This window comes from Paramisgurnus dabryanus, chromosome 8 (genome assembly GCF_030506205.2).
Source record: "Paramisgurnus dabryanus chromosome 8, PD_genome_1.1, whole genome shotgun sequence".
In the NCBI taxonomy this organism is placed as follows: Eukaryota; Metazoa; Chordata; class Actinopteri; order Cypriniformes; family Cobitidae; genus Paramisgurnus; species Paramisgurnus dabryanus.
The window spans coordinates 1,160,926-1,187,613 of NC_133344.1; the positions used below are offsets into that span (position 1 = coordinate 1,160,926).

The 26,688-nt window shown below is 38.6% G+C and overlaps 1 protein-coding gene across 9 annotated transcripts in view; it reads right to left on the minus strand.

The window, feature by feature from the left end:
- The window catches only part of LOC135770628 (protein NLRC3-like), a 233,401-nt gene that overhangs the window by 191,396 nt on the left and 15,317 nt on the right, over window positions 1-26,688 (minus strand). Inside the window, exons 1-9 of one of the 9 annotated variants that reach the window (XM_073815504.1) lie at window positions 21,240-21,432; window positions 20,114-20,212; window positions 13,618-13,731; window positions 13,306-13,425; window positions 12,682-12,795; window positions 9,803-9,895; window positions 7,836-9,611; window positions 3,482-3,655; window positions 1,082-1,255 (exon numbers count right to left, since the gene is read on the minus strand). In XM_073815504.1, coding sequence (XP_073671605.1) covers window positions 1,082-1,255; window positions 3,482-3,655; window positions 7,836-9,611; window positions 9,803-9,895; window positions 12,682-12,795; window positions 13,306-13,425; window positions 13,618-13,731; window positions 20,114-20,212; window positions 21,240-21,283 — 2,708 coding nt within the window. In that variant the 5' untranslated portion in view covers window positions 21,284-21,432. Of the gene's footprint in view, window positions 1-1,081; window positions 1,256-3,481; window positions 3,656-7,835; window positions 9,612-9,802; window positions 9,896-12,681; window positions 12,796-12,991; window positions 13,112-13,305; window positions 13,426-13,617; window positions 13,732-20,113; window positions 20,213-21,239; window positions 21,440-26,688 lie in introns of those variants that run through there. The other 8 variants (XM_073815502.1, XM_073815503.1, XM_073815506.1 and 5 more) reach the window with 8 other exon arrangements.

A 26,688-nucleotide genomic window follows, 5' to 3' on the forward strand; every position in this document is an offset into this window, starting at 1 on the left:
GGATTATCTTAATCCAGGACTAGGCCTCAGTTTAATTAGGAAATATAACTAGTTTTAACAAACATGCCTTACTAAAAACATTACCTGTGTGCATTTTGAGGCAAAACAAAGGGCACTGATGTATTTTAAGATATGTAAGTGCAAGTTGTTTTCAGTTTGGAGAGCTCTTAAAAGTGTTTAAGTCTAGGACTAGTCTAATCCCTGTTCGGGAAACCGCCCCATAGAGTATATAAACATTAATTAATTCTTGTTTATGTCATTAAAGTAATTGATGTTAGTTCCTGGTGCATTAACTAATGTTAACAGTTTCAACCTTGATTTAAAAAAATGTATAAGTAAATGCCAAAATTAATAAGATTTACAATTAATAAATAATTAAGATTCATTAAAGGTTGTGATATTCATATTTCTTTTTATATAGTGAGTTATTAAGCTGTTTCACCTTAATCTGAAATGCCCTGCAAACTATATTTTACAAAATCAATTTTTTAAGTTTGTCACAAATAGATTAACATGACAGGATAACGTTTTTAATCCTTAGTGCAGGAGTCACAACAAGTGCTTTGTTTTAGACAGATATTAAAGGTTCAATTAAAGGACTGTGTTAAAAGTAAGCTGTAAATTAACAAACTATTAATAAACCTATCATATGTTGTAATTAAGTGTTAACACTGTTTTTTCACAAAAAAAAACATACTCGCACTGCTGCTGTATTTCATAGTGACAGTTGGCAACCCTATAAATGCCACAGTAGACTTAAATAGGGCATTAATGGCAAAAAACATCTCCCTTAGAATGCCCTTTAGGTCTCGCCTATTTACAAGGAATATGACTTGGCCTGAAAAAAATTTCAGTCAGAAGAATTTTTTTCACTTTAATCCATGCGTTTAAAGAACTTTGTTGTTATTTATTCTTAGCGGAGTTTACTGGAAGTTACGTGTGGCCGCGACAGCCGCTTGTTTATATTGTTACTGCTGAAACGGTCTATATCCTTTACATTTTAGTGTGTGTGTTTTTTTTCATACAGTTTATGTTTAACTAAACCTCAATACATGTGTGACTATCAGAGAGATGATCTTACCTCAGTATCTCCAGTTTACAGTCAGGATTCTTCAGTACATCAGAGATCAGCTTCACTCCTGAATCTGTGAGTTTATTATAAGACAGATCCAGATCTCTCAGGTGTGATGGGTTTGATCTCAGAGCTGAAGTCAGAGCAACACAACCTTCATCTGTGATATTACACTTACTCAACCTGTAGAGAACAGAGACACACAGTTTGTTTACACACAGATCAAATCTACAGCGAGTTGAATTTGTTTCTCTTCCTGTCATCATTTACTGAAATGAACATGTTCAGTAATAACACAAGCAGCTGTAATCTTACATACTGTAATATTAGTGCACGACTGCGCGTCAGTTAAAACTAGTGACATTTCTCCATCTCACAACAAAAGAAACAGATTATTAACAGCAAGTGTAAACGGGAATGTGTCTCTCTCGTCCACTTATAATCCAATCAACCAAAGTGCGTCTTAATACCAGGTGTAAAAATGTTGTGAAGACACCACGTGACTGCCGCCTGAACTGAGAGATCACTGACTGAAGTGAAAGGGGGTTGGCTGGTGTCACTACACAGTGATCTGGGTCACCATAAGCAACCAATGGAGGATAAACTGGACAAACAAGTAATTAAAAAACAATAAATCGGTCAGGCTCTAGTGATTACTCACATTATTGTGTGAAAACGATGATTCGTATAATATTTGAGCCTTTGTCTGCTTTGAATTTTGGAGAAACACCAGGAACTTCTGTATAGTTCACAAAATCGTTTCAATGCATTTCCTTTATTAAGACATCTAATGTCATTGTGGATAAGCAAGTCATCATTGAGCTGATGTATCAGACAACAACTGACGGAAAAGGCGGTGTTGTAAGCTGGAAATACATCAAATAAAGTTAAAACAGCCATAGAATCAACTCATAACTGTAGGGCCCGTTGAATAACTAAACTACATTCACTCTAGAGATGTCTTTTCTTTTTACACAAGAGCCGGATCAAATTACATCAGGGGCCGCGTTTGGCCCATGGGCTGCCAATTGAATAGCCCTGATATACATTACTGAGATTAAAATCCTATAAATCCATTACAGATGTTATGATCTCTATATAGTCTCACTATAATCTATCAGTCAATATTCATTTGAAGATATTCGTGTATTAATTTTAAATGTCTTCATGGTTCAGACTCTACATACCTGTGAAATATACTGTAGTTACTAAATAAACTCTAGTAAGATCACTCAGATCAACTGATATATACAGTTGAGGCCAAAATTATTAGCCCCCCATGAATTTTGGAACATTTTCCTAAATATCTTTTCAATGTTTGCAGCATTGATAAAACTTGATATAATCAAACATTTACCAGTGCTATTTAGTAGCTTTTGGAACATTTGGGAATATAAAATACATTTTTAGGCTTGCTCTGTATCAAATATAGTGAAAATGAGGGTGGTCAAAAATATTAGCCCCCATGTGAAGTTTTGCTCTCAAAACACACCTAATTAATCAATCAGCTTACAACAGCGGCTTTACTCAAACAGCGGCACATCACAGCCAGACTAAAGTTTGCCCGTGAACATTTGAAAGGTAAAGATGAGTTTTGGGAGTCTGTGCTTTGGTCTGATGAGACTAAACTGGAACTGTTTGGGCACATGGATGTTGCGTATGTTTGGCGAAGAAAGGGCGAGGCCTTTAACCCTAAGAACACAGTTCCCACAGTTAAACATGGTGGTGGGAGCATCATGCTGTGGGGCTGTTTTGCTGCCTCAGGCACAGGGAGCCTTGTTCGGGTGCCTGTCCATGCTAGGAAACCACGTAATTTGGACCAGCTGGAGCAATTTGCAATGGAAGAATGGGCTAAAATCCCTCAAGAGACCTGTGCCAACCTGTGCCAAAGAACTACTCTAAGAGGTTGTTGTCAGTTGTGGCTCAGAAAGGGTACACTATTGACTATTAATGACCAGGGGGCTAATAATTTTGGATGTTTCTTTTTTGCCCTTTCTTGTTTCAACTCACTATTTAAATTAAATATCCTAATCAAACTTTGTGGATATTTTGTCTTTATTATTTTGGAAACAAATCCACAAAAAAACTTGTTGTTAATGGTTATTTCCATGGAGAAATCAATAGTTTTGTCTAATTTCATAAGGGGGGCTAATAATTTTGGCCTCAACTGTATCTGCTGCTGATTCACTGGATTTACATTTTAATAGACTTAGTTTTCGTATTCTTGTATTTTTCTTGACTCTTCAGCCTGTTTATCACACAACTATAATGATATTCAACCTTATGAGTGTTGTACAAAGATCCTGAACCTGATAGTTTGAGATGAAATAGTTTTACAGTGGAGTTTATGTGAAAACACACTATACTCTCATAAATTATTAGTCAAGTCATTATTAGAGATGATCTTACTTCAGTATCTCCAGTTTACAGTCAGGATTCTTCAGTACATCAGATATCAGCTTCACTCCTGAATCTCTTAGATTATTCTTAGACAGATTCAGTTCTCTCAGGTGTGATGGGTTTGATCTCAGAGCTGAAGTCAGAGCAACACAACCTTCATCTGTGATATTACAGTAACTCAACCTGTAGAGAACAGAGCCACAGTTTGTTCACACACAGATTAAATCTACAGTGAGTTGAATTTGTTTCTCTTCCTGTCATCATTTAGTGTTTATGAACATTTTCATTTTAGTTTCATTTATGTGTGTTTGTGTTTTACTGAAACACATCAGTGAGATTTACAAGTAAATGCACTTTATCAGTTTATGTTTATATTAACAGTCTGATTTACATAACATTTTACTTTTTCTCATCATAATTTAATTTTTATCTTTTATGTTTGTAACTGTCAGTAACATTAAGTGCTGAGATGATTAAACTCAACTTCAGTTATCAAATCCATTACTGAGATTAAAATCCTATAAATCCATTACAGATGTTATGATCGCTATAGTCTCACTATAATCTATCAGTCAATACTGATTCAAAGATAATGGTGTATTAGTTTTAAATGTCTTCATGGTTCAGACTCTACATACTTGTAAAATATACTGCAGTTACTAAATAAACTCTAGTAAGATCACTCAGATCAACTGATATATCTGTTGCTGATTCACTTGATTTACATTTTAATAGACTTAGTTTTCGTATTCATGTATTTTTCTTGACTCTTCAGCCTGTTTATCACACAACTATAATGATATTTAACCTTATGGGTGTTGTACAAAGATCCTGAACCTGATAGTTTGAGCTGAAATTGTGTCACTGAACCATCAATGGGGTTTATGTCAAAATAGTCGCCAGAGTACCCACAGGATCGGTGCCTATCTGCGTGTTTATTGTTGCACTTCCATCCGTGAAAGAACAAGTGGGAAACGTTTTTGGGGTTATAATGTTTCCAGCTGTGATGAAAACGCGTTGTGATGGTGTATTGGTAGCGCAGATTGATACTTTTTCGCAAACCTTGAGTGACCAAGAGAGAAAGAATGTCTGTTTCTCAATCCAAAGGCTGCAGCCTCCGGAGGTCACATATGCAGGCTGTTTATGTCATCAAACCTGGTTTATTTCATTTAACTGAGTAACATTTGCAAGTCATAAGCATATTACAACAATATATGATTATCAAAGAATAAGAGTCAACTTTATAACTGTTAATGTTATGAAGTAAGACAGTCTTGATGACGTATGCAGCTTACAAATGCGACCTGCGGAGGCTACAGTCTTCAGATTGAGAAACGCCCAATATCTTGTCTCGTTGTTCCACCCCAAGTCAGCAGGTCATCACTGATATCAATTGCCTTCAATTGCAAATAGCGCATTAACTCCGCGTCTGCCGGCATTAAAGGTCCCGTTCTTTGAAGCTTTGATTGTGTTTACAGTGCACAATATAACATGTGTTCATGTTTCCCGTGTTAAAAAACTCGGTATTTTTCACACAATTGATTTATCCCTGTAGCGCTGTTTTCACTGTCCTAAAAATGGTCTGATGTCCTCCTTGGTCTGTAAAGTCCCTCCTTCAGAAATACGTATCGAGTTCTGATTGTGTAGTTTGTTTAGTGTGTTGTGATTTGATAGCAGCTTAGCTTGCCGTTAGCTTAGCTGGTGACTGACATATTCCTGAGGGCAGAGTTTAGTCAAAAACTCTTTTAAACCCCATTCACACAGACCTTTGGTCCCAGAAAATACCCTTAAAATTGCCAGACAAGCGTCTGTGTGAACACAAACTCGTCCCGTTAATCATCTGGGATCGTTGCCGGAAAAAGGACCTAGTCAGATATACGGAAAACCCTCTGTGTGAACAAGAAGCCGAAAAAATTCCGTAATGGGCGTGTCGAAGTGAGGACGCGCGCATCATCACAACAAAAGTTATGGTTCAGCTCCTTAAAATGAGAGATAACATGCATATAAACATTCACCACGAGAAATGTTGCAAACTATATTGACGCAGTTATCAGGAAATGATAAATGAGACGCATAAACAATGACGCACGTGCCGTAGTTAGGACGCGCGTGTCATGGCAACATGAAGTTGGTTCAACTCTTTAAAATGAGGGATTTACAACATTCACTACGAGAAATGTCAGCAAACTGAACTGAAGCAGATATCAGGCAAGTTAGCTCGTCACTTACTGCGTTGAAACGGAGATCATTCAGCAGCATTAAAGAATATTGCGTCACATGCTCATTTGAGCTATAGACGAAAATTCCTACGTGTCATCCCAACAAGATATATCGTTCAGTTCCTCAAAATGCGGGTTTTAAATGCATATAAACAATCACGATGAGAAATGTCTGAAAACTGTATTAAAGGCAGGATAGGCAGGAATTATCTAAAAAAACTTTTTTACAAATTAGTTTAAACTGTCTTTATATATCAATACATAAGTAAAATGTAAGTACTCTGAAAAAGAGAGTATAAAAATCGAGTGTCTGTAGACCTCTCACCACTGTTTTAAACACAGCTCATTTTTTCCATTCACTCCACCCCCTCCCTTCTGGGTTTCTTCTAAAGCCACGCCCCCAAAACACATGAACGCGAGACACCGACAGCTTTGCTGGGAGAAGGATTTACCTCAGACAAGCGGAGAGGAACGAGCGCGGTGCATGTAACATCATGTCACAATCACATGTAATAATACACCTAACTTTATCACTAGGAATATAAACAGATAGGATGCCTTCTAGTACTCACTATTAAGCCAGTGTTTTGCATGGAAGAGTTTCCGTGATGAAAGCATTGTTGACTCTGATGAGGACTACACTCCGCAGACAATACTGCTACGTCGCATCGTGGACTCGAGGAAAAGCCACGTGATATTTACTCTCGCTTGATTGCTTCGTTTATTCCTTTTTTGCCTCGTTTGCCTTCGCTGACTGGATATGCAGGTACTGTGAGTTCTGAATGCAGTTTCTGTGAGTTCTGAATGCACTTTCTCTGTCATGCTTGTGTTCTTCCTAGAGTGCCTTGTGCACGTTCAAATCAATGGGGTGTGCGCATGTCTGGGCAGATCCCATAGCAACGGGTGGTGCCATGGTAGCGAGAGAGAGTGATATTCGCGCAAGCTAATCATTTGTTTCGTCCCGAATGGAAATAATTAGCTGTGTTTAAAACAATCGTTAGAGGTCTACAGACACTTGAGTTTTATACTCTCTTTTTCAGAGTACTTACATTTTACTTATGTATTTGTATATAAAGACAGTTTAAACAAATTTGTAAAAAAGTTTTTTAGATAATTCCTGCCTACCCTGCCTTTAAAACAGAGATCAGGGAGCTTGTCAAATATCCACTCTGAAGCTGAGATCATTCACCAGCATTAGAACAGCGCGTCACGCGCTCCTTTATAATCTTATCATAAACAAAAATGCACGCGAGTGGTTTCTGGAGAGAGAAATAATAAATAATATGCAAACTTCAGACGCTGCGTATAAGAGGGGGCGGGACTTTCAACAGGTCACGTGTCTTTCCGGGACCATCAGATACCGGGTAATCATGGCAGTGTGAATGAACAAAAAATCTAAGGATCACGGAAAAATCCTGGATGCCTTTCCCCTGTATTTTACGGAATGTCTGTGTGAAAAGGGCTTTACTGACGTCATTAAAGCAGGAATTAGAGGACTGTAGTCCAAATCGGCCATTCGCTGTAAGCTTTGAAAGAGGAATTCTGTTAAAGAAAATATATCGCTTGGCAGTGAACTTTGAGCTTTAACATTATACAGGTATTATTTATGCTATTATAGCAACATTACACAATAACTAGGGTTTCAAAAATGGGATCAGAAAGAACGTGACCTTTAACATGAACCTGAAGACATCTCACTGGGCGAGATTGTAGTTTATATTATATTTATATTTTTCATAATATGTGATGTGCACACCACCGCGGTGGTGCGTTGATCATTACAACTGTCACAGCCCTAAATAATAACATTGATGCTGTTTAGTTACACAAAATTAATCACAGCTAAAGATTCAAGTTTTAATCTATGATTTTTCATCACTATTTAAAATTAAGTGGTCAAACACAACCTGAATTTAAATAAATCTGGATGGACAAACCCTAGATTATCTCTAAACTCTGATTCATTTCATTCTTGTAATTATTGTTCTGTATTTTGTATAATGTTGTCTTTGTCTTAGTGTGTGAATAAATAAATACACACAGTTAACACATCAAACACTGAACACTAAACTCTGTCAGACATCTGCAGTACTGAAGAGTTTTTTCTTCATTAATAAATTTTAAAGAGTAAAGTTTACACTTACTGAACTGATCTGGATTCACAAATCACAGGCGACAGCTTCTTAAGAACTTTCAGTGTTTCAGCTTGTTTTTTTCCTCTAACAAAATTATTAATATTAAACTCATCCATCTTCTGTTCTGATGTCAACAACACAAAAACTACAGCTGACCACTGAGATGAAGAGAGTTTGGCTTCACTTAATGTTTTAGATTTCACATAATGTTGAATCTCCTGCAGCAGTGAATCATCACCCAGTTCATTCAGACAGTGAAACAGATTGATGAATTTCTCATGAGATCGAGTGCTTCTGATCTTCTTCTTGATATACTCAACTGTTTTCACATTGCTGTGAGAGCTTTGATCTGTCTGTGTCATCAAACCTCGTAAGAGATTCTGATTCACTGACAAACCCAGAAGAAAACGAAGAAAAATATCAAAACGTCCGTTTTTACTCTTTAGAGCCTCATCTACAGCTCTCTCATACAGATCAGACACTGAAATCTTCTCTCTTTCAGTTTGTTCCTTCATTTTACTAAACAAATTTGTGTTGTTGTTTGTGAAGGAGATGTGAGCATAAAGAGCTGCTAGATGTTCCTGGATGCTGAGATGAACAAAGCTGTAAACTTTCCCCTGATACAAACCAAACTCCTCTCTGAAGATCTGAGTACACAATCCTGAGTACACTGATGCTTCTGCTACATCAATGCCAGACTCTCTCAGGTCTTCATCATAGAAGATCAGATTGCCTTTCACAAGCTGCTTAAAAGCCAGTTTCCCCAGTTTGAAGATCATGTCTTCATCTTTCTTCTCATAGTCCTTCTGATGTTTGATGTTTGTCTGAATGATCAGGAAGTGTGTGTACATTTGAGTGAGAGTCTTGGGGATCTCTCTTCTCTCTGCTTCACTCAACATTCTCTCTAGAACAGTGACTGAAATCCAGCAGAAGACTGGGATGTGACACATGATGTAGAGACTCCTGAATGACTTCAGGTGTGAGATGATTTGATCAGACAGACTCTCATCACTGATTCTCTTCCTGAAGTATTCCTCCTTCTGTGGATCAGTGAAGCCTCGTACCTCTGTGACTCGATCAACACACTCAGAGGGGATGAGATCAGCTGCTGCTGGTCTGGAGGTGATCCAGATGAGAGCAGAGGGAAACAGATTCCCCTTGATGAGGTTTGTCAGCATCACGTCCACTGAGGTTGATTCACTTACATCACACAACCTCGCACTGCTGTGAAAATCCAGAGACAGACGACACTCATCCAAACCATCAAAGATGAACAACACTTTATATTTATCACTGAAGATTTCCATTTCTTTTGTTTGTGGGAAGAAAAGATGAAGAAGATCTAAAAGACTGAGTGTTTTGTTCTTCATCAAATTGATCTCTCTGAAAGGAAGTGGAAATATGAGGTGGACGTCCTGATTCTCTTTCTCTTCAGCCCAGTCCAGAATGAACTTCTGTACAGAGACTGTTTTTCCAATGCCAGCGACTCCCTTTGTCAGCACACTTCTGATGTGTTTGTCTTGTTCAGGTAAAGGTTTAAAGATGTCATTACATTTGATTGGTGTCTCCTCTGTTGTTGTTCTTCTGGATTGTGTCTCAATCTGTCTCACCTCATGTTCATTACTGATCTCTCCACTTTCACTCTCTGTGATGTAGAGCTCTGTGTAGATCTCATTCAGTAGTGTTGGGTTTCTCTTATTTGATGTTACCTCATACAAACACTCAAACTTCTTCCTCAGATTTGATCTGAATGTGTTCAGGACTTCAGTAAGATCAGAGTCATGACTGTAAATTAAAAATTAATATATCAGATTATTACACAAATACCTGTAAGAGTAAAAATGTATAGAACACAATGTTTGTATCGTAAGACACAGGACTTTTAATGGTTTGTAAAATGTTACATTTAGGCAAAATAGAATAGGTCAACATTTTCTAGCATTTACTACTAAATAAAATAAAATCCTATAATTCACCTGAAATGAGGACTCAGGTTTTCATTGAAGTCTTGTGGTTTATTATCAGATTGTTCAATCTTCCTCCTCTGACAGTCAGGTTCTGTTATTCGTCTGGATTGTAAGAATGAGAATCAAGAATTTCTTTACACTTTATTATTAGTGGAATTTTCACATAACTTTATCTTTACAGTTTTTACACTGCTGTGAATTAGGGATTTGCACGAATGGTTGAATATTTAATCTGCAATAATAATTTGAATAGAAGAAATGCTATTTGAATGTTTGTTTTGAACTCTTTCGCCGCCATTGACAAGTTAACTTGTCAATTAGGAGAAATCTCTTCCCTGCCAATTACGATTTTTTTCCGGCAATACCGCTATTATCCACCATATGGCGCTCCTACCCAACTTATGCAACCAGGAAGCAGCAACTCCTCCCAAACAGTTCAGACACAGCACGTGTTTTGATCATCGTGAATATGATCTATAAGAAATGCAATTATCTCAGCTTTTTAGTCAAAATTTTGTATTTTTTACAAAACCCACCCATATTTGAGAGGTGATAAAAAGAGAACTAATGAAGGTAGAAGTTAGTCTTTATATATTTAAAGAAGAAATTTTTTTAGAAGGCATTATATCATTAAAAATGCTAGTGCTGGCTCTCAACTTAAAAACACATACATTCAGAATATAAGCTTATCTTGTTGTGGATATTTCCTAATTATAAGCCTTCTATGAAATTGTGGAAAAAAATTATAATTAAAGGGACACTTCACCGATTTGCATTAAGCTTTGTATCATTAGAACCCCAGTCATGTTTTTGAATGGTCGTGCATCATTCCCTCAGTTTCCCCTGGGCGGGAGAAATACAGATTTCAGTGTTGCACTTCCCTCTTTCAATGATGTAAAAATCGTCATTTTGCGTCATTGAAAGAAGGAACTGCTGTATCTTTGTCGAGGGTGTAAGACTACAAACACTCATTCCTCTTTTTTTTTTAAAGGTGGGGGATATGGGTAGGACCCACTCACGCTACAGACCTATTACAGATCAGTGGGTGGGACATACGAAAATACATCTTTTTGCTTAGCTAAGCTAACAGACGATGTGGAGCAAGCCAGACTTCTGTACAATACAATACAGCAAAGAGCTGTGGCGAAAAGCCCGGGGAAGACCCAGCAGCCTCGGCCTCTGCTGCGTAAAGGAGCCCAGACTGGCACGAGCATGGACGGACTAGTAGTGCCAGTACTCTCGCTCTGTGCCTATGAAATATCTGCATCAGATCAGGATATAAACGTTTGTGTGGTGAATGATCCCGGGGAAGAGAGGTACTTGTTTTGTTTGTTTCACAGACGCGTTTCGGCTCACGAGCACAGGCGCTGAGCCGGCGCGTCTGTGGAGTAAAAGTATTGTGTGGTGGACGTGTTTGTGTGTGGCATTTTCTTCTTTGGGATTATTACAGGTTTGGCCAAGCACTCTCAAAAATAAATAAGAAACTGAGTGAAGCCTGCTCCTATGACACTATTAGTTTCTGTGGTGAACCAACCACCCAAGCTTTGTACCATATATGGACAGCTGCGTCCTGGATACATATTTTAGAATCCTAAACTGGAAGCGACAGCCAAAGCCTGCAGGGATAAACGGACGTCTGACTATAAAGTGAGTGTTTCTATTTTCTTTCTTATACTAACATAGTGGCATGTATGTACACAATAGCATACAGTTAAGCAGTGTTCTGGATTAGTGGGAGTGGCTTGCAGAGCTGTGCATTGTGGGAGTTGTAGTTTTTCATACAAATGCGCCCTAAAATCACATTCTGTCTTTTCTCGTTCAAATAGGTACCAAATTCAAAATTTTTGTTGCATTTCAACTACAAATATAACCCACTTTTAATAAAGATGAATGTTTCTACTGGTGAAATGTCCCTTTGAGGGTGTCACGATTTTCGAAATTGATAAAAATGAAGTCATAACCTCAAAATTCGAATAAAAAAAATGGAATCATCGATACTGCCACACCCCCATGTCACGTCCGGTCGGCTTGCAAGCCGAAAAAGCACACGTGTTGAGTACTGCGTGTCAACTTCCTCTAACTTCGCTAGCTACAGCCAGTTAAAAGATGGCATAGCAGATGCAGGAGACACCACACGAGCTGCTCTTTACATGAGAAACAAAAAAAACAGCAAGCGCCTCCCACCTTCAGCTGAACTCAATCAGAACATAGCACGAGTGCACAGCAGAACGGTGACTGTGACAGGACCGGTCGTTTCTCTGAACTGAAATCTGTTTAAGTTTCACAACAACTTATTTCAGTTGATTAAGAGTTATGAAAACAGCATTTAAACATGACTTATTGGGGTATAGTCTCATGGTAATAAAAGCGTGTTTTTAAGGTACTGACAGGAAGTTTTATTTTATCAGGTTTGTGCGTGTACCGTATGTTTACACTGGCAGCACGACTCTATGGGTTCAAGGTCAGATATTATATTTCATATAAGTATAGTCTAAAAATGGCATAGCAACCTGTCGAATTGAACTGTGACCTTAGAATCAAAAATGTAATTGAATCAAGGATTTGGAGAATCATGACATCCCCACTAACAATACATTTAAACTTCATTTAAAGATACAAATATTTGATTATTATATTATTGTAAAATGCCCATTTCTACTGTGAATGTAACCTACTAATAAAACTTTCATATGACTTTTTCATTTACACTATTTTAATATAAAGACTGTAACTGAGTGTTTGTACAGATGTCTCTCTATGTGCACATGTGCTGTATAATAATGAAGATAACATTTACTAAACACTATCACAACAATAATTTATCATCTCTTTAACCAAACACATCATCATATAAAAGCTATAATCACATGTTTCACAGTGTTTTATACCTGACAGCAGGAGATGTTGATTCATTCTTAAAGTTCCTTGGCGGATTCATAGACCGATTACTCTTCATAGACACACAACTGAACTCTGGATCTGATCTCTTCTGATGGTCTGATCTATAACACACAACAATAATCCAGTTAAACAATTTAACAGAGAACTTGTACAGATGTGTCTCTCTATGTGAACATGTGCTGTATAATAATGAAGATAACATTTACTAAACACAATCACAAGAATAATTTATCATCTCTTTAACAAAACACATCATCATATAAAAGCTATAATCACATGTTTCACAGTGTTTTATACCTGACAGCAGGAGATGTGAATTCATTCTTAAAGTTCCTTGGCGGATTCATAGACCCATCACTCTTCATAGACACACAACTGATCTCTGGATCTGATCTCTTTCTCTTCAGATGAACTGATCTATAACACACAACAATAATCCAGTTAAACAATTTAACAGAGAACTTGTACAAATGTGTCTCTGTGTGAACATGTGCTGTATAATAATGAAGATAACATTTACTAAACACAATCACAAGAATAATTTATCATCTCTTTAACAAAACACATCATCATATAAAAGCTATAATCACATGTTTCAGAGTGTTTAATACCTGACAGCAGAAGATGTTGATTCATTCTTAAAGTTCCTTGGCGGATTCATAGACCCATCACTCTTCATAGACACACAACTGATCTCTGGATCTGATCTCTTTCTCTTCAGATGAACTGATCTATAACACACAACAATAATCCAGTTAAACAATTTAACAGAGAACTTGTACAAATGTGTCTCTGTGTGAACATGTGCTGTATAATAATGAAGATAACATTTACTAAACACAATCACAAGAATAATTTATCATCTCTTTAACAAAACACATCATCATATAAAAGCTATAATCATGTTTCAGAGTGTTTTATACCTGACAGCAGGAGATGTTGATTCATTCTTAAAGTTTATTGGTGGATTCATAGACCCATCACTCTTCATAGACACACAACTGATCTCTGGATCTGAGCTCTTCTGATGATCTGAACTATAACACACAACAATAATACAGTTAAACAATTTAACAGAGAACTTGCACAGATGTGTCTCTCTGTGTGAACATGTGCTGTATAATAATGAAGATAACATTTACTAAACACAATCACAAGCAGTGTTTCCCACAGGATTTTGAGATACTGTGGCGGTGATGACGTCACACGCTGATTAGCATATATGTGACATCATTGCGTCGTGTTTTACTCTTTCATCCGTCACATTATATTGCATCTTAACTGAATGCTATTTTTACATATTATTTGTACTGTTGTCTATAAAATAGTGACAAAACAGGACCCAGTAATGACCCACGACCCAGTAACTCTTTGTTTAATTCAATCAGCTCTTTCTTTAACTGCTGCTAAAAACGCTGATGTTGCTCTTCTCATCAGTGTTGTTGATTTATGAGCACTTTTTAATTTTAAATACGAGTGGTAGTTTTATTGTATATCGCCTATAGCGCAGACAATTTGGTGCAAATTCAGAAATATGAATTTGCTGTTACTACAGAACACGTGCACAGGTATGCCGCATAGGGAGAGAGCTCGGACACAGACTCACATTAGAACGGGTATGTGTGGGAAACACTACTGCTAATCTTTTGTTAAGTCACTCACGACGAACTTGATCAGCCGTGAGCCGTCTTCTCTGTTAGTAACATCCGTGACTGTTGACGTTTATGCGAAAAAGAGAAAGTACACGAAGGAACACAGAGTTAAAATACTTTTCACTGTTATGTGAGAGAGGCGTGCTGCAAAGAGAGGGGAGGGGGCCGGGGGCGCTCACTGTTTAAGGGCGATTTATAGTCGTGCGTAGGTGCTACGCCGTAGCTACGGCGTAGGCTATCCGTAGCCTGTGCGTAGCTCTGCGTAGCCTGACGCGCACCTCACAAAATTCCTAACAGCGCGTCGGACCTACGCGGACCGCAAGCTCTGTGATTGGTCCACCAGAACCCCTCCCGTCAGGTAAAAAAAACTGCGTCATAGGTATTTCCGGTTGAGACGGTGAAAACAAAGATGAGCCAAGTTGAGGAGTGATTTAACTAAAACTGCAACATAAGTCGCTGTTTATTTACTTACATCATTGCTGGTCTTCTCAAATTATACACAACAAGTTGCTATTTTTTCTTCGTTTGTGGGTTAACTTGCTTAGCTTCTTCTTCTGTGACGACTTCTGCTGCTACTGTGGTTACACGCGTGATTACTGCCAACCAGCGGTTTCGCGTGTCTTTGCACGTCGACGCGGACGGCGACGCACAAGTATAAATGAAAACCGACGCGGAACCTACGCCGTCGCTGCTACGCCGTAGCACCTACGCACGACTATAAATCGCCCTTTAGGCGCTGCACACAAAGAGAGAGGGAGGACGGAGGCGCGCTGAGCGCGTGCTGCAATGAATTAAGCCGTTTTAAATAGTAAAATTAAAATGTAAATGGTAATCATGAAAAATCTATTTGTGGCGGCCAGTGTTGATTCTGTGGCGGCACGCCACAGATAAACCAATATTATGGGAAACACTGCAATCATAAGAATAATTTATCATCTCTTTTACAAAACACATCATCATATAAAAGCTACAACAGGGCTTTAGACTAACGTTTTTGCAAAAGTTAGTTGTACCCAAATTTTTGACTGCATCATATTTAAAGTTCACCCAAACCTGTCATCATTTTCTCTCTCTCACGTTGTTATAAACCTGTATAAATGTCTTTGTTCTGATGAACACGACTGAAGATATTTTGAGCAAAGTTTGACAAAGATGACGCAGCCACACCACAAATCGCGCAGTAAGGAAACCTTTAACAATCTTCAGAAAGAGCGTGAACAGAAATAAGCACAGGGTCATTTAATGTGAAACTTGGTGAGTGTCGGCAGATTGATAGCTGAGCGGTCAGCAGTGTTTGAGGAGTCATAAGGACTGTGCTTATTAGGCCTGGGGCGGTAACCGAATTACCGCTATACCGCGGTCACAAGACCCATGCCGCGGGTCTGAGCTCCTTACAGTCATAACCGCAAAAAAAAAAATACACTTGAAACATTGGCTTGCACTTGTGTGTATATGTGGGGAAGTTATACACGCAGCTTGTTAACAACCACAGCTTGTTAACTGAACATTAACCTGATATGATTTTTAATATTAATTTGTCATTCAGCCGCAACAGATCAACAACAGAATCAGGTTTCATACATTATTAAATTGTCACGCAACATAGAGCACGCGATCAGTCCGAGGATTGATATCCAAAGAGGTTAGATTGTCTCTTTTTCATCTAGCCTACCACAGTGGCTATTTCTAAAGCAGGACACATTTCAAAAAGTTTTGCTTTTGCGTCTTCTTTCTCCGTTTGTGGAAAAAAGACAGATGTTTATGGTATGACAGACGCGGACTGCCCGGGCGCGCGCGAGACAACCGCGGACTGCCCGGGCGCGCGCGAGACAGCCGCGGACTGCCCGGGCGCGCGCGAGACAGAGACGGACCGCGTCATCTTGCGCACACACACGCGTCTCCGTGCAGCTTCAAAGCTATACTCAGGCACGGACACATATGCAGTACAAATGATTTCTCATACAAATGGTAACTTTACCAGACCGTCAGGGCAGCAATAATTTGCGTCATTTACATGCCATTCATAAATTAAGAATAGAAAAGTGGCGAAATGTCTGTAGGCACGTTTAGACACGTGCAATGCGTTAAAAATTTTTTTTAAACTGATATTAATTGTTCATGTTGTTGAATGTTGAAATTGGAGAAATGTGGAAGGAAATAATATTCACTTTACATGTTCCTTAAGTAATTTGCACATGTTTTGTATTGAAGATAAATAAATCATGCATGTTATTTAACTGGTTGTCTTGCCAATAAACCGCAAAACCGCGGGAATTTGTTGATTACCGACCGCGGAAAAAAAAAATCCAAACCGCCCCAGCCCTAGTGCTTATATTTAAATTTAGAATAACCTCATAATTTGATGACATGAGTGCAGTGATTCCTAAGGGATGTTCAAAAAGTCAATAATATGTTAAATAAAAACCTCAATGTCTCTTTCTTGTCATCCTGCCCTCCGTAAACCCGCGCCAGTGATACGCAAGATGAGGTTGCACCTTAAATTACCTTAAATTATGGTCATGCAGATAAAAGTAAAACTAGTGATGCACCGATGTATCGGCCGCCGATATTTATCGGCCGATTTTTGATGAATTTGAAACCATCGGCATATCGGCAATAGCATGAGGAAAAACAATCGGTATCGGCCTATTAATTAACTGCATAAAGAAATCCATTATATGTAAAAAAACGATTTAATGTTGTTAATAAAATAAATGCTGAATAGCAAAAACCACCTTTGAAGGTTGTCATGCTGTCTTATTATATTTGTTTAAGCTTAATTTGTGCCTCTCTTATTATGTTGGTCAGTTGAATGTTAATTAGATCAAATCCATGTTCAGTAAAAATAATTTGATGCAGAAATAAACTAGCTAATAGACCAGCTGTATAGTATTGTATACAAGTATTTAATATCGGTATCGGCATCGGTATCGGCCAGAAGTTGTCTGTTTAAATCGGTATCGGTATCGGCCCAAAAAATCCTATCGGTGCATCCCTAAGTAAAACAACATTCAAAACTGTAAATGGTGAACTTTTTGTGTACACTCACAATAATAACAAAACATTGTACTTTTAAAATAAAAAAAACATTGTTTTGTGCTGCATCGGTTTTGGAGCATGTCACAGAAAATAACAAACTCAAATAAGCTAGGCTACTTTTAAATTGTTTTGTTAATTTGCTAATTATTTGAGTGAAACACATTTTGTGTAGGGTTATTTATTTCATTATTTTTCACTAAAGACAGACATAATCATCATGTTCTATAGATTTTAATGCTATTTGTGCATGAAACTTAACCCTTGGGGAAAATTAGGATGGGGAATTATTTATAAATGAGTGAACAACGTGAATCATGGATTAATTTATTTCTCTATTTAAGAGTCTGGCAGGGCAGTAATCGGGATATAGCAAACGCAGAAAAGTTTAGAATAAGGAGTGTTATAGGATTATAATAAAAACAGCGCTCCCGGCTTTTTTCTATAAATTGGGCGCACGCGACATCACTGCTGTACACCAGGTTTACATAAGAACTGGCTCACCCTAGATTGTATATGGCTCATTACCTGGGCTGATATGACAGGAGGTTGATTGGTCAGTGTCTGAGCATTGGTTATGGTCTTCAGACAGGTCAGTCCTTAACTTAACATTCTAAACAAAAAAGTTGTCAATCGTTCTTTTTATCTTCTCTCATCATCTGCGGCTACATCTACTCTGTTTATCTGACGGGCCTGGGCTACTGACCTCTGTCTGACTACAGCACACACGCATTATTTAAACGTACACACACATACAGGAATATCTGGACTACAACCAATCAAAGGGAGGGGTCCGCCTTTATCTCTGATTGGTTTAGACCACAACATGGGCCTAATCTGTGTCTGTTGTTGAACCACAGAGACTGGCAGAGTTATGGAGACTCTTTATCCTTTAAACCAGTAATTCTCAAAGTGTGGTCCACGAACCACTAGTGGTCCGCCAAACCCCCCCAGTGGTCCGCCAAAGGATGACCTAAATTAGGCAAGTGTTTATAGCAGGGCTATTCAATTGGCGGCCCGCGGGTCAGACCCGGCCCCCAAGATAATTTGATCCGTCCCTTTATGTAGTCTGTAAAAAAGACATCTCTAGAATAAATTTAGAAAGTTAGACAACGGGCCCTACAGTTACGAGTTGATGCGCGTGCGTCTGTTTCATACAGCATGAGCTGCAGAGCGCGAGTCACGTGACTGGTGCGAGCAGCTGTGTCACGTGTTTATATTCGCGCTTTGGTCCACAAGTTCAACGCGATCGCCTCCCCCGCTCGCGCCCGCGTCTCAAGACGCGATAGCTGACTGTGGTGAGTTAAGAGACCTGACTCTATGGCTGTTTTAACTTTATTTGTTGTATTTCCAGCTTTAAAACACTGCCTTTTCCGACAATTGTTGTCTGATAAGTCTGCTCAATTATGACTTGCTTATCAACAATGACATTTACGTTACATGTCTTAATAAATGAAACTGCCGTTTTTCCAAAATTCAAAGCATCGTTCTCACACAATAATGCAATTTAAACGAGTAACAGTTCATTTGCACCACTGTATGCGTATCGTGCTGACAAACATACACCTGATTTCACTGCTCTTGCGAAATCTAAAAACATATTCTGTCTTATTAGAAGCTAGCCTAATGTTTGCCAATTATTAAGATGGCTGTTGTTGTTGAAATAGGGCTACTGTAATAATTAGCTTTGACAAAAAACTGCATAAAACAATGTTATGTTCCATGTTATAAACTTTTTTGATATGTGCACTGAAGTGAGTAAATGAGTTAAATTCTCAATGAGTGTGATATGGATCTTATTTACCTATTTAAATGTAGAATAAAGCTTAATGTCAAGCATAAACTGAAAGCAGCTAAAATCCACAGATCTATTAGTTTTGTAATGTACTAGTTTTTGTTTCATGTGTAAAATCCTTGTAATTTCAGTGATTTTGGACATTAAGGAGAATTTTTTTTCAGCATTATATTGTTACCATAGATACAACCATAAACTTCATATACCCACCACCTCAGTTTTAAATTAATGGCTCTTTGGAATGACATTAAGTGGGACCTAGTCTGTTACAGTATGTTTAATTGCAGTTTTTTTCACATGTGCAGTTTGTTGTTCATATTAAGCTGCAACTCATTTTTTAATTTACTTTTTCAAATTAAATAAAATTCATATAATAATTTCTGAACATAGCATTGCATTTGTGTTTAAAAAATTTGTTTTTGACTTAAAACAGTTGCATATTAAACTTAAATTTAGCTTATCCTTCCTATTTTGTTGTTTTTTTGGGGGCGTGTTAGAGTCAGATTCTGTTAGGTGGTCCTCAGAAAAATATTGGAAGATGAAGTGGTCCTTGGGCTGAAAAAGTTTGAGAAACACTGCTTTAAACGGCTGGTTGCACCGGTGCGACCTGAGATTTTTTAAGTCACACTATTGAGAAATTAGGTTGCATTCTAGAGCCCTGTATAATCACATGTTGTGTTTTTATACCCGAGAGCAGGAGATGTGAATCCATTATTAAAGTACAATGCTGGATTCATAGACACATCACCCTTTATTATAGAAATACAGCTGAACTCTGGATCTGATCTCTTCTGATAAACTGAACTATAACACACAACAGATTTAATACTTTTAATTACATTAATAATATTTTTGAAGATGATTATAATTAAAAACAACGCTTAAATATTTTCCTATAATATAATTGTTGTGTAATAAAGTGTTTCTATAAAGTACCTGCATCCTGGAGAAAAATCTTCATGTGTTGATGTTTGTGTTTGATTCATGATGGAGCTGCAGAGGTGAATCTGATCAATCTGATCTCCACAACTGATACTGAATGAAAATAACATTCAGACACAAAATAAACTTCAAATCAAAGTGAATAAACAGACATTATAAATCAGATAAATGAATGCTGAGTGTTGAAGAAACAACTGCGTCATCAACAGGTTTCACGCACTTCATCAATCAATCCGGAAGTCGGCCTTATTTGCGATACTGAGCGTTAACAATGCTATCGAACCGAACGGACCTCACACATGTTTGCTGCTGAAAAATGGTTAATTACTGTCATGTTCTGGGCTGTACTAATCGGTCGGACCAGGAAAAACATTTGGAGTACTACAGCCTGCCAAAAATTATTACAAATCAAGTAGAAGAGTGCAAAAAAAAAAGAGGAAAGAAGGCGCTTGTTTTTCCCAACCCACAAATGTTATTTCTTATCCGGACATCGCGAATATAGGGCCACTTTAGAAATAAATAATAGAAGTAACATTTTACAAAAAATGTGTAAAAGTATTTTACAAACAGCAACGTAGTATCAATAAGAGTGCATACTATTACACTACAAAGTTAATTAAGATATTAAGAAATGGGAAGAACAAACACAAATGTTGTCAACATTCTCAGTCCACAACCAAAAAGCCAGCTCGCACAGATATTTACCACCTAATAAATGTAGTTTATATTGCGCCCTTTACTGCTTATCAAGTCATTCTCTGTATGATTTAGCAACTTCCACAAGCTTTTTCTGTGGTTTCGACATCATAAATTAGGAGGACAACGTCTTAAATACTACTTTAACCATGTATATGTATATGAAAGATCATATGTTGTTTACATCCGAGTATCTCCAACATGGCCTCACATCCGGATAACGGACCAAACCGTGAACACCCTTATTACCTCACATGAACACTATGTTAACATAAATATCGCTAAGTGTCACATACAGCGCAAAACATTCAATAGATAACGCTATTAATGTTTTTTTTAAGAAACTATCAAATAAATATCAAACAATAAATCGATGTTTTAGAGAAACATGAAGTGAAAAGCGTCTCGTGACACCTAAACTTACAATCTGTCTGGATTCACGTCCTCAAAATCCTCCAGCTTTAACATCAACTACACACGAGACAATACCTGAATCTGATTTCATAAACCTTATATTAATCCGTTTGATGATCGGTGTGGTGACGAACCAACTCATCCCATCTCTATAAAATGGCGGATGGAAACGCGGAACTTTTTACTTTCGCTTTAAACCTGTGACGTCAACGACAAGACGATCAATCGCTCGATGTTTTTCTCCCTCTGCTGGTGGTAAACGAGCATTACATATTTACATTATACAAACGTTATACAACTAATTTAACAGATTTAATTTAGAAACGAGGAGAAATCATTAATGTATTGCTTAACATTTGTGTGTTTACTTTCACTCATAAAACAAAACACATCAACATCAACAATGATTAAACTGAAATCTAAATTTCTCCTTTTTTCTTCCACTAAAGGAGTAAAGTCATATGGGTTTGGTGTAATGTAAGTGATTTTTCATTATTTTTGTGTTTTTTATTAACATTCATGTATTTATCATAGTGTGAGGAAGTTCTCATTAAACTGCATGAAAAGACTTCTTCAGTTGAGCTGATAGAGACACATTTAGTGATTTATTATAGAGAGATCTTTAAGATGTGTTTACGGTCTAATGAAGGTTTGTGACAGAACAGAGAAATGTTTCACAAGATAAAATAACTGTGTACAACTTCACATCACAAACTCACAACCATCACAAAACACAAACACTCTTTCATACTTGAGTCAAAAAAACACAGATAGAAAGAATGAAGTTGATCTATTTAGCCTATTTTAGTCAGTAGATTATACAACCCCATGTTGTAGAAGATCTAACCGTTATTAATCTTCTACGATGTTATTTCCGGAATGAGTTGGTTGACGCGTTTAAACTTTAATTACCGTTAAGAAGAGTCCAAGCGTTGTCCTTGCTTTAGAGTGTAATCCATTTATTCCAAAACATTAAAACAGCATGACAAACACATCTATACGGTGGAACGGTCAAAAACCCTTTGCCCTTCCGGGTTAACACCTTGACCTCAACAATACATTTCCTATCTATATACCTGATGCATTCACAGATACACAGCGACACCTAGTGCAATAAAGACAACATAGCATCTCAATAGCAGCAGTAAAATTTGGCTGCTACATACCGGCCCCTATTTGTTAAGGCCATACAGACATAACAAATGATTAAACCTCATGCACCAAACACAACTTTGTTATAGGTCTTTCAATTATACTGGACTTGGTCTGTAACCTCACAGAGCGTACATGACCTTGCTTATCTGGAAAGACCTTAAGAACTTTGCCCAAGGGCCAAGAACCCCGTGGGGCTGATGGATCCATTATCACCACAATATCGCCAGTACTCAGACTTTTTTTCTTCTGATTCCATTTTTGACGCTCCTGGAGCAATGGCAAATATTCTCGTACCCATCTTTTCCAAAAAAGGTCCGAAATGTACTGAACCTGTTTCCATCGTCTTTTCGTGTACTGATCATGGGGCCCAAACACTCCAGGTGGTAAAGCTGGTTGACCCTTCAGAAGCAAAAGATGGTTGGGAGTGAGTGGCTCCAAATCATTTGGATTATCTGAAAGCTGGGTGATTGGACGATCATTTAAAATGGCTTCCACTTCACAGAGCACTGTATGCAACCCATCATCATCCAATCTCTGTTGTCGTAGCACGGAGCTTAGAACCCTTCTTATCAGGCGGATCATTCGCTCCCACACCCCTCCATGATGTGAGCCTGCTGGCGGATTAAAATTCCAGCGAATTCCAACTTGAGAAAGTTTTCCTTGAATTTGGACATGGTTCAAAGCAGCAACAGCCTCCCTCAGTTCTCTTTCTGCTCCAATGAAGTTGGTGCCATTATCAGACCTTAGTTGTAACACTTGTCCTCTTCTGCTGATGAAACGCCGCAAAGCATTAATACAAGCGTCTGTTTCCAATGACCCTGCTACTTCTATATGGACAGCCCTGCTTGCCATACAGCTAAATATAACTCCATATCGCTTGCAGGTCGATCTTCCCCTCTTTACTTCAATTGGACCAAAATAATCAACTCCCGTATTAGTGAATGGTGGTAAATCAGGGAGGACTCTCTCCTTTGGAAGGTCTGCCATCTTTTGTTCCATTGGTCTACCATTATAGCGTTTACAAAAGCTGCATTCAGTGATGACCTTACGTACAGCAGAATTAGCATTTGTAATCCAGAACCTTTTCCTCACTGTAGACAATGTGTGTGCGCGTCCACTATGGCCCAAACTCTGGTGAACATGCTTGAGAATGAGAAAAGAAACATGCTGATCCTTTGAGAGAATGAACGGATGTTTGGCCTCCTCAGGCATTGCTCCTTTACTCAATCTCCCTCCAACTCTCAAGAGTCCATTATCCAGAACTGGGTCCAACCTGTATAAAGGACTCTGACGCCTAATGGTAGCTTGGGCTGATAGTGCGGCAATCTCTTCGTTGAATCGTTGTTGCTGGCAATAGCGAATGATAGTCACCTCTGCTCTTGACAGCTCATCCAGCGTTAAAATCCCGTGCCAGGATGTCATCTTATTTTGTTTGCTTGTCCTCAGTTTACCAGTCACAGAAGTCTCCAACCGCTTTCTCAAGCGACTCTGATCCAACAACATAGACTTTATTCTGAGAAACCAAGCAACTGTGGTCTTAAGCCGCCTCCAGTCAGAAAAATATATCATGAGGTAGTCAGTAGGCTTCAACTCATCACACACATTAATAGCATTTACAGTCGTCTCCCTTTTAATCTCCATGTCACTGGGGTCCACGCGGGTGTCTAGTACAACTTTAGGCCAGTCCTCCTCATTCTTCCAGAGAAATGCAGGCCCTTCCAGCCACCTGTCATTCTTCAATAAATCTGCCACCTTAAGTCCCCTTGACGCATCGTCTGCTGGATTATCTTGAGTAGGAACATGTCGCCACTGTGATGGCTCAGATGCGTCTCTGATAGCTGCAATTCTATTTGCAACGAATGTATGAAAACGCCTATCCTCATTGTTGATGTACTTCAACACTGAAGTACTATCAGTCCAGAAAACAGAATGACTCAATTGAAGTTTCAGCTCTGCTCTTAACATTGAATCCACTCTGACAGCAAGAACCGCAGCTGTCAACTCCAGCCGGGGAATAGTTACGGCCTTTAGTGGAGTCACTCTGGCCTTGCCCAAGAGAAAGGAAACCTGAATGTCGCCCAATGGGTTTAACATGCGAATATATGTTGCAGTTCCATAACCACCTTCGCTTGCATCCGCAAAGTGATGTAATTGGGCAAACATAATTTTCCCAAAATTTGCCGGCTTAATGCACCTAGTCACATTAAATGTTGCCAGCAAATCCAGATCCTCCAACCATCCTTTCCATTGATGCAGAATACCAGGTGGCAAATCATCATCCCATCCACATCTCCTCCTACAAAGTTCTTGCTGTAACATTTTGGCGAGTAAGGTGACTGGTGCCAGGAAGCCTATAGGATCATAAACTGAACTGGTGATTGACAGCATGCCACGTCTAGTAAGAGGCTGTTTCTTCATCTCCATCTTGAACTTAAATGTATCAGTCTCCACGCACCACTGTAGGCCTAACGCCCTTTCCACTGGAAGCTTATCTCGATCTAGGTCCAACTCCTTTAGGTCTTGGGCCCTTTGATCTTCGGCGATGGCTTGTAAAACAACACGACTGTTGCTAATCCACTTTTCCAAGAGGAAGCCTCCCTTTGAACATAAAGCAGTTAATTCTTTAATCATCTGGATAGCTTCCTGAGCCGTGGCAGAACTCTTCAGACAATCATCGACATAGAAATTTTGATTAATAGATCGAACTGCTTCCACTGAACACTTGGACTGGTTATCATCAGCAGTTTTTTTTAGTGCAAAGGCAGCACAACTGGGAGAAGATACTGCGCCAAACAAATGCACAGTCATCCTATATTCCACTAGATCTTTAGTGATATCTCCATTTGGCCACCAGAGAAATCGAAGAAAATCTCTGTCCTCTTCAGCGACCTTTACTTGGTGGAACATGGCTTGAATGTCACCCATGAATGCCACAGTTTCTTCTCTAAACCGGGTAAGGACTCCAAGCAATGAGCTAGTTAAGTTAGGACCCTGTAACAGCTCGTTGTTTAAGCATGCTCCTCGGAAGGTGACCCCACAATCGAACACCACTCGAAGTGATCCCTTTTTTGGATGGTGTACTGCATGATGGGGAATGTACCACACCTTCCCACTTTGGCCGGGTAGCTGTTGTTGTGATACTTGTTCTGCATAGGTTTTACTGATGAGATTATTCATATACTCTGCATATTCCTGATGCAAGTCCTTGTTGTTCAGAAACCTTCGTTTTAAACCCTGCATCCTTTGCTTGGCCACTGTAAAGTTGTTTGGCAATGAGACTTCTTTCCTTCTTAAGGGGAGTTTCAAACAATACCTTCCTTCCTGAAGATTAGTTGAATGTTCCATTATTTCCAGAAATTTATGGTCTTCTCTTGACATTTCCTTCTCCTCACTGAATTTCTCACAGAAATCATGGTTATATTGAGCATTCAGCATGTTTTCTAACTTACACAGAGAGATCCTATTCACTGTAGCAGAAGGGAGTTGCCTCTCTGAGGTTCCACCATTTTCAGTCAACGGTCCATTAATGACCCATCCCAACTTTGTCCTAACAGCATATGGACCTTGCCCATGGCTGTTGATGACCTCCCAAGGTTCTAGTATCTTGGGTGCATTGGTTCCTATTAGCAGCTCCACATTTGCCTTTGTACTTGGGATGTGCACCTTTGGCAGGTATGGCCATTTAAGTAAATCTGCAGATGTTACCATGTCATTAACAGTGACAGGCATTTCTTTCTGTGTTAGAACCTCTGGAAGGCTGTGGAATTCATCACTATTCGGATCAGATATCTCTAAACCAGTCAAAGAGTAAGCTGGAACAATCTTTTCTTGCCCCATAGTCCTCAACAGGAAGTTAGTTCTCCTGCCTGTTATATTCAGCTTTTGCATTAGACTTTCTGAGCAAAATGTAGCTGAGCTACCAGCATCTAAGAAGGCATATGTTCTTATAATGCGATTCCCTTTTGTGGATTTCACCTTTACGGGTAAAATGGACAGAGCACATCGGTCTTCTCCGGCCCTAGTACGGCCACATGTTTTAAACAAGGTTGACTGGCTATTAGAAGATCCCTCTACTTGCTCCAACATTGCAGCTTGGCCTTTAATATGAAGCAAGGTAGGGTGGCTTCGACCACACACTTTACATGTCAAGCGCTGCTCACAATCTCGGCTTATATGACCAAAACATAGACATGCAAAGCATATTCCATTCTCCCTTAAATAGCTGATCTTTTCTTTGTGCTTCTTTCTCTGGAACTGGTTGCATTCCTCCAGGGTATGATTACGTGTATAACAAAAGGGACACT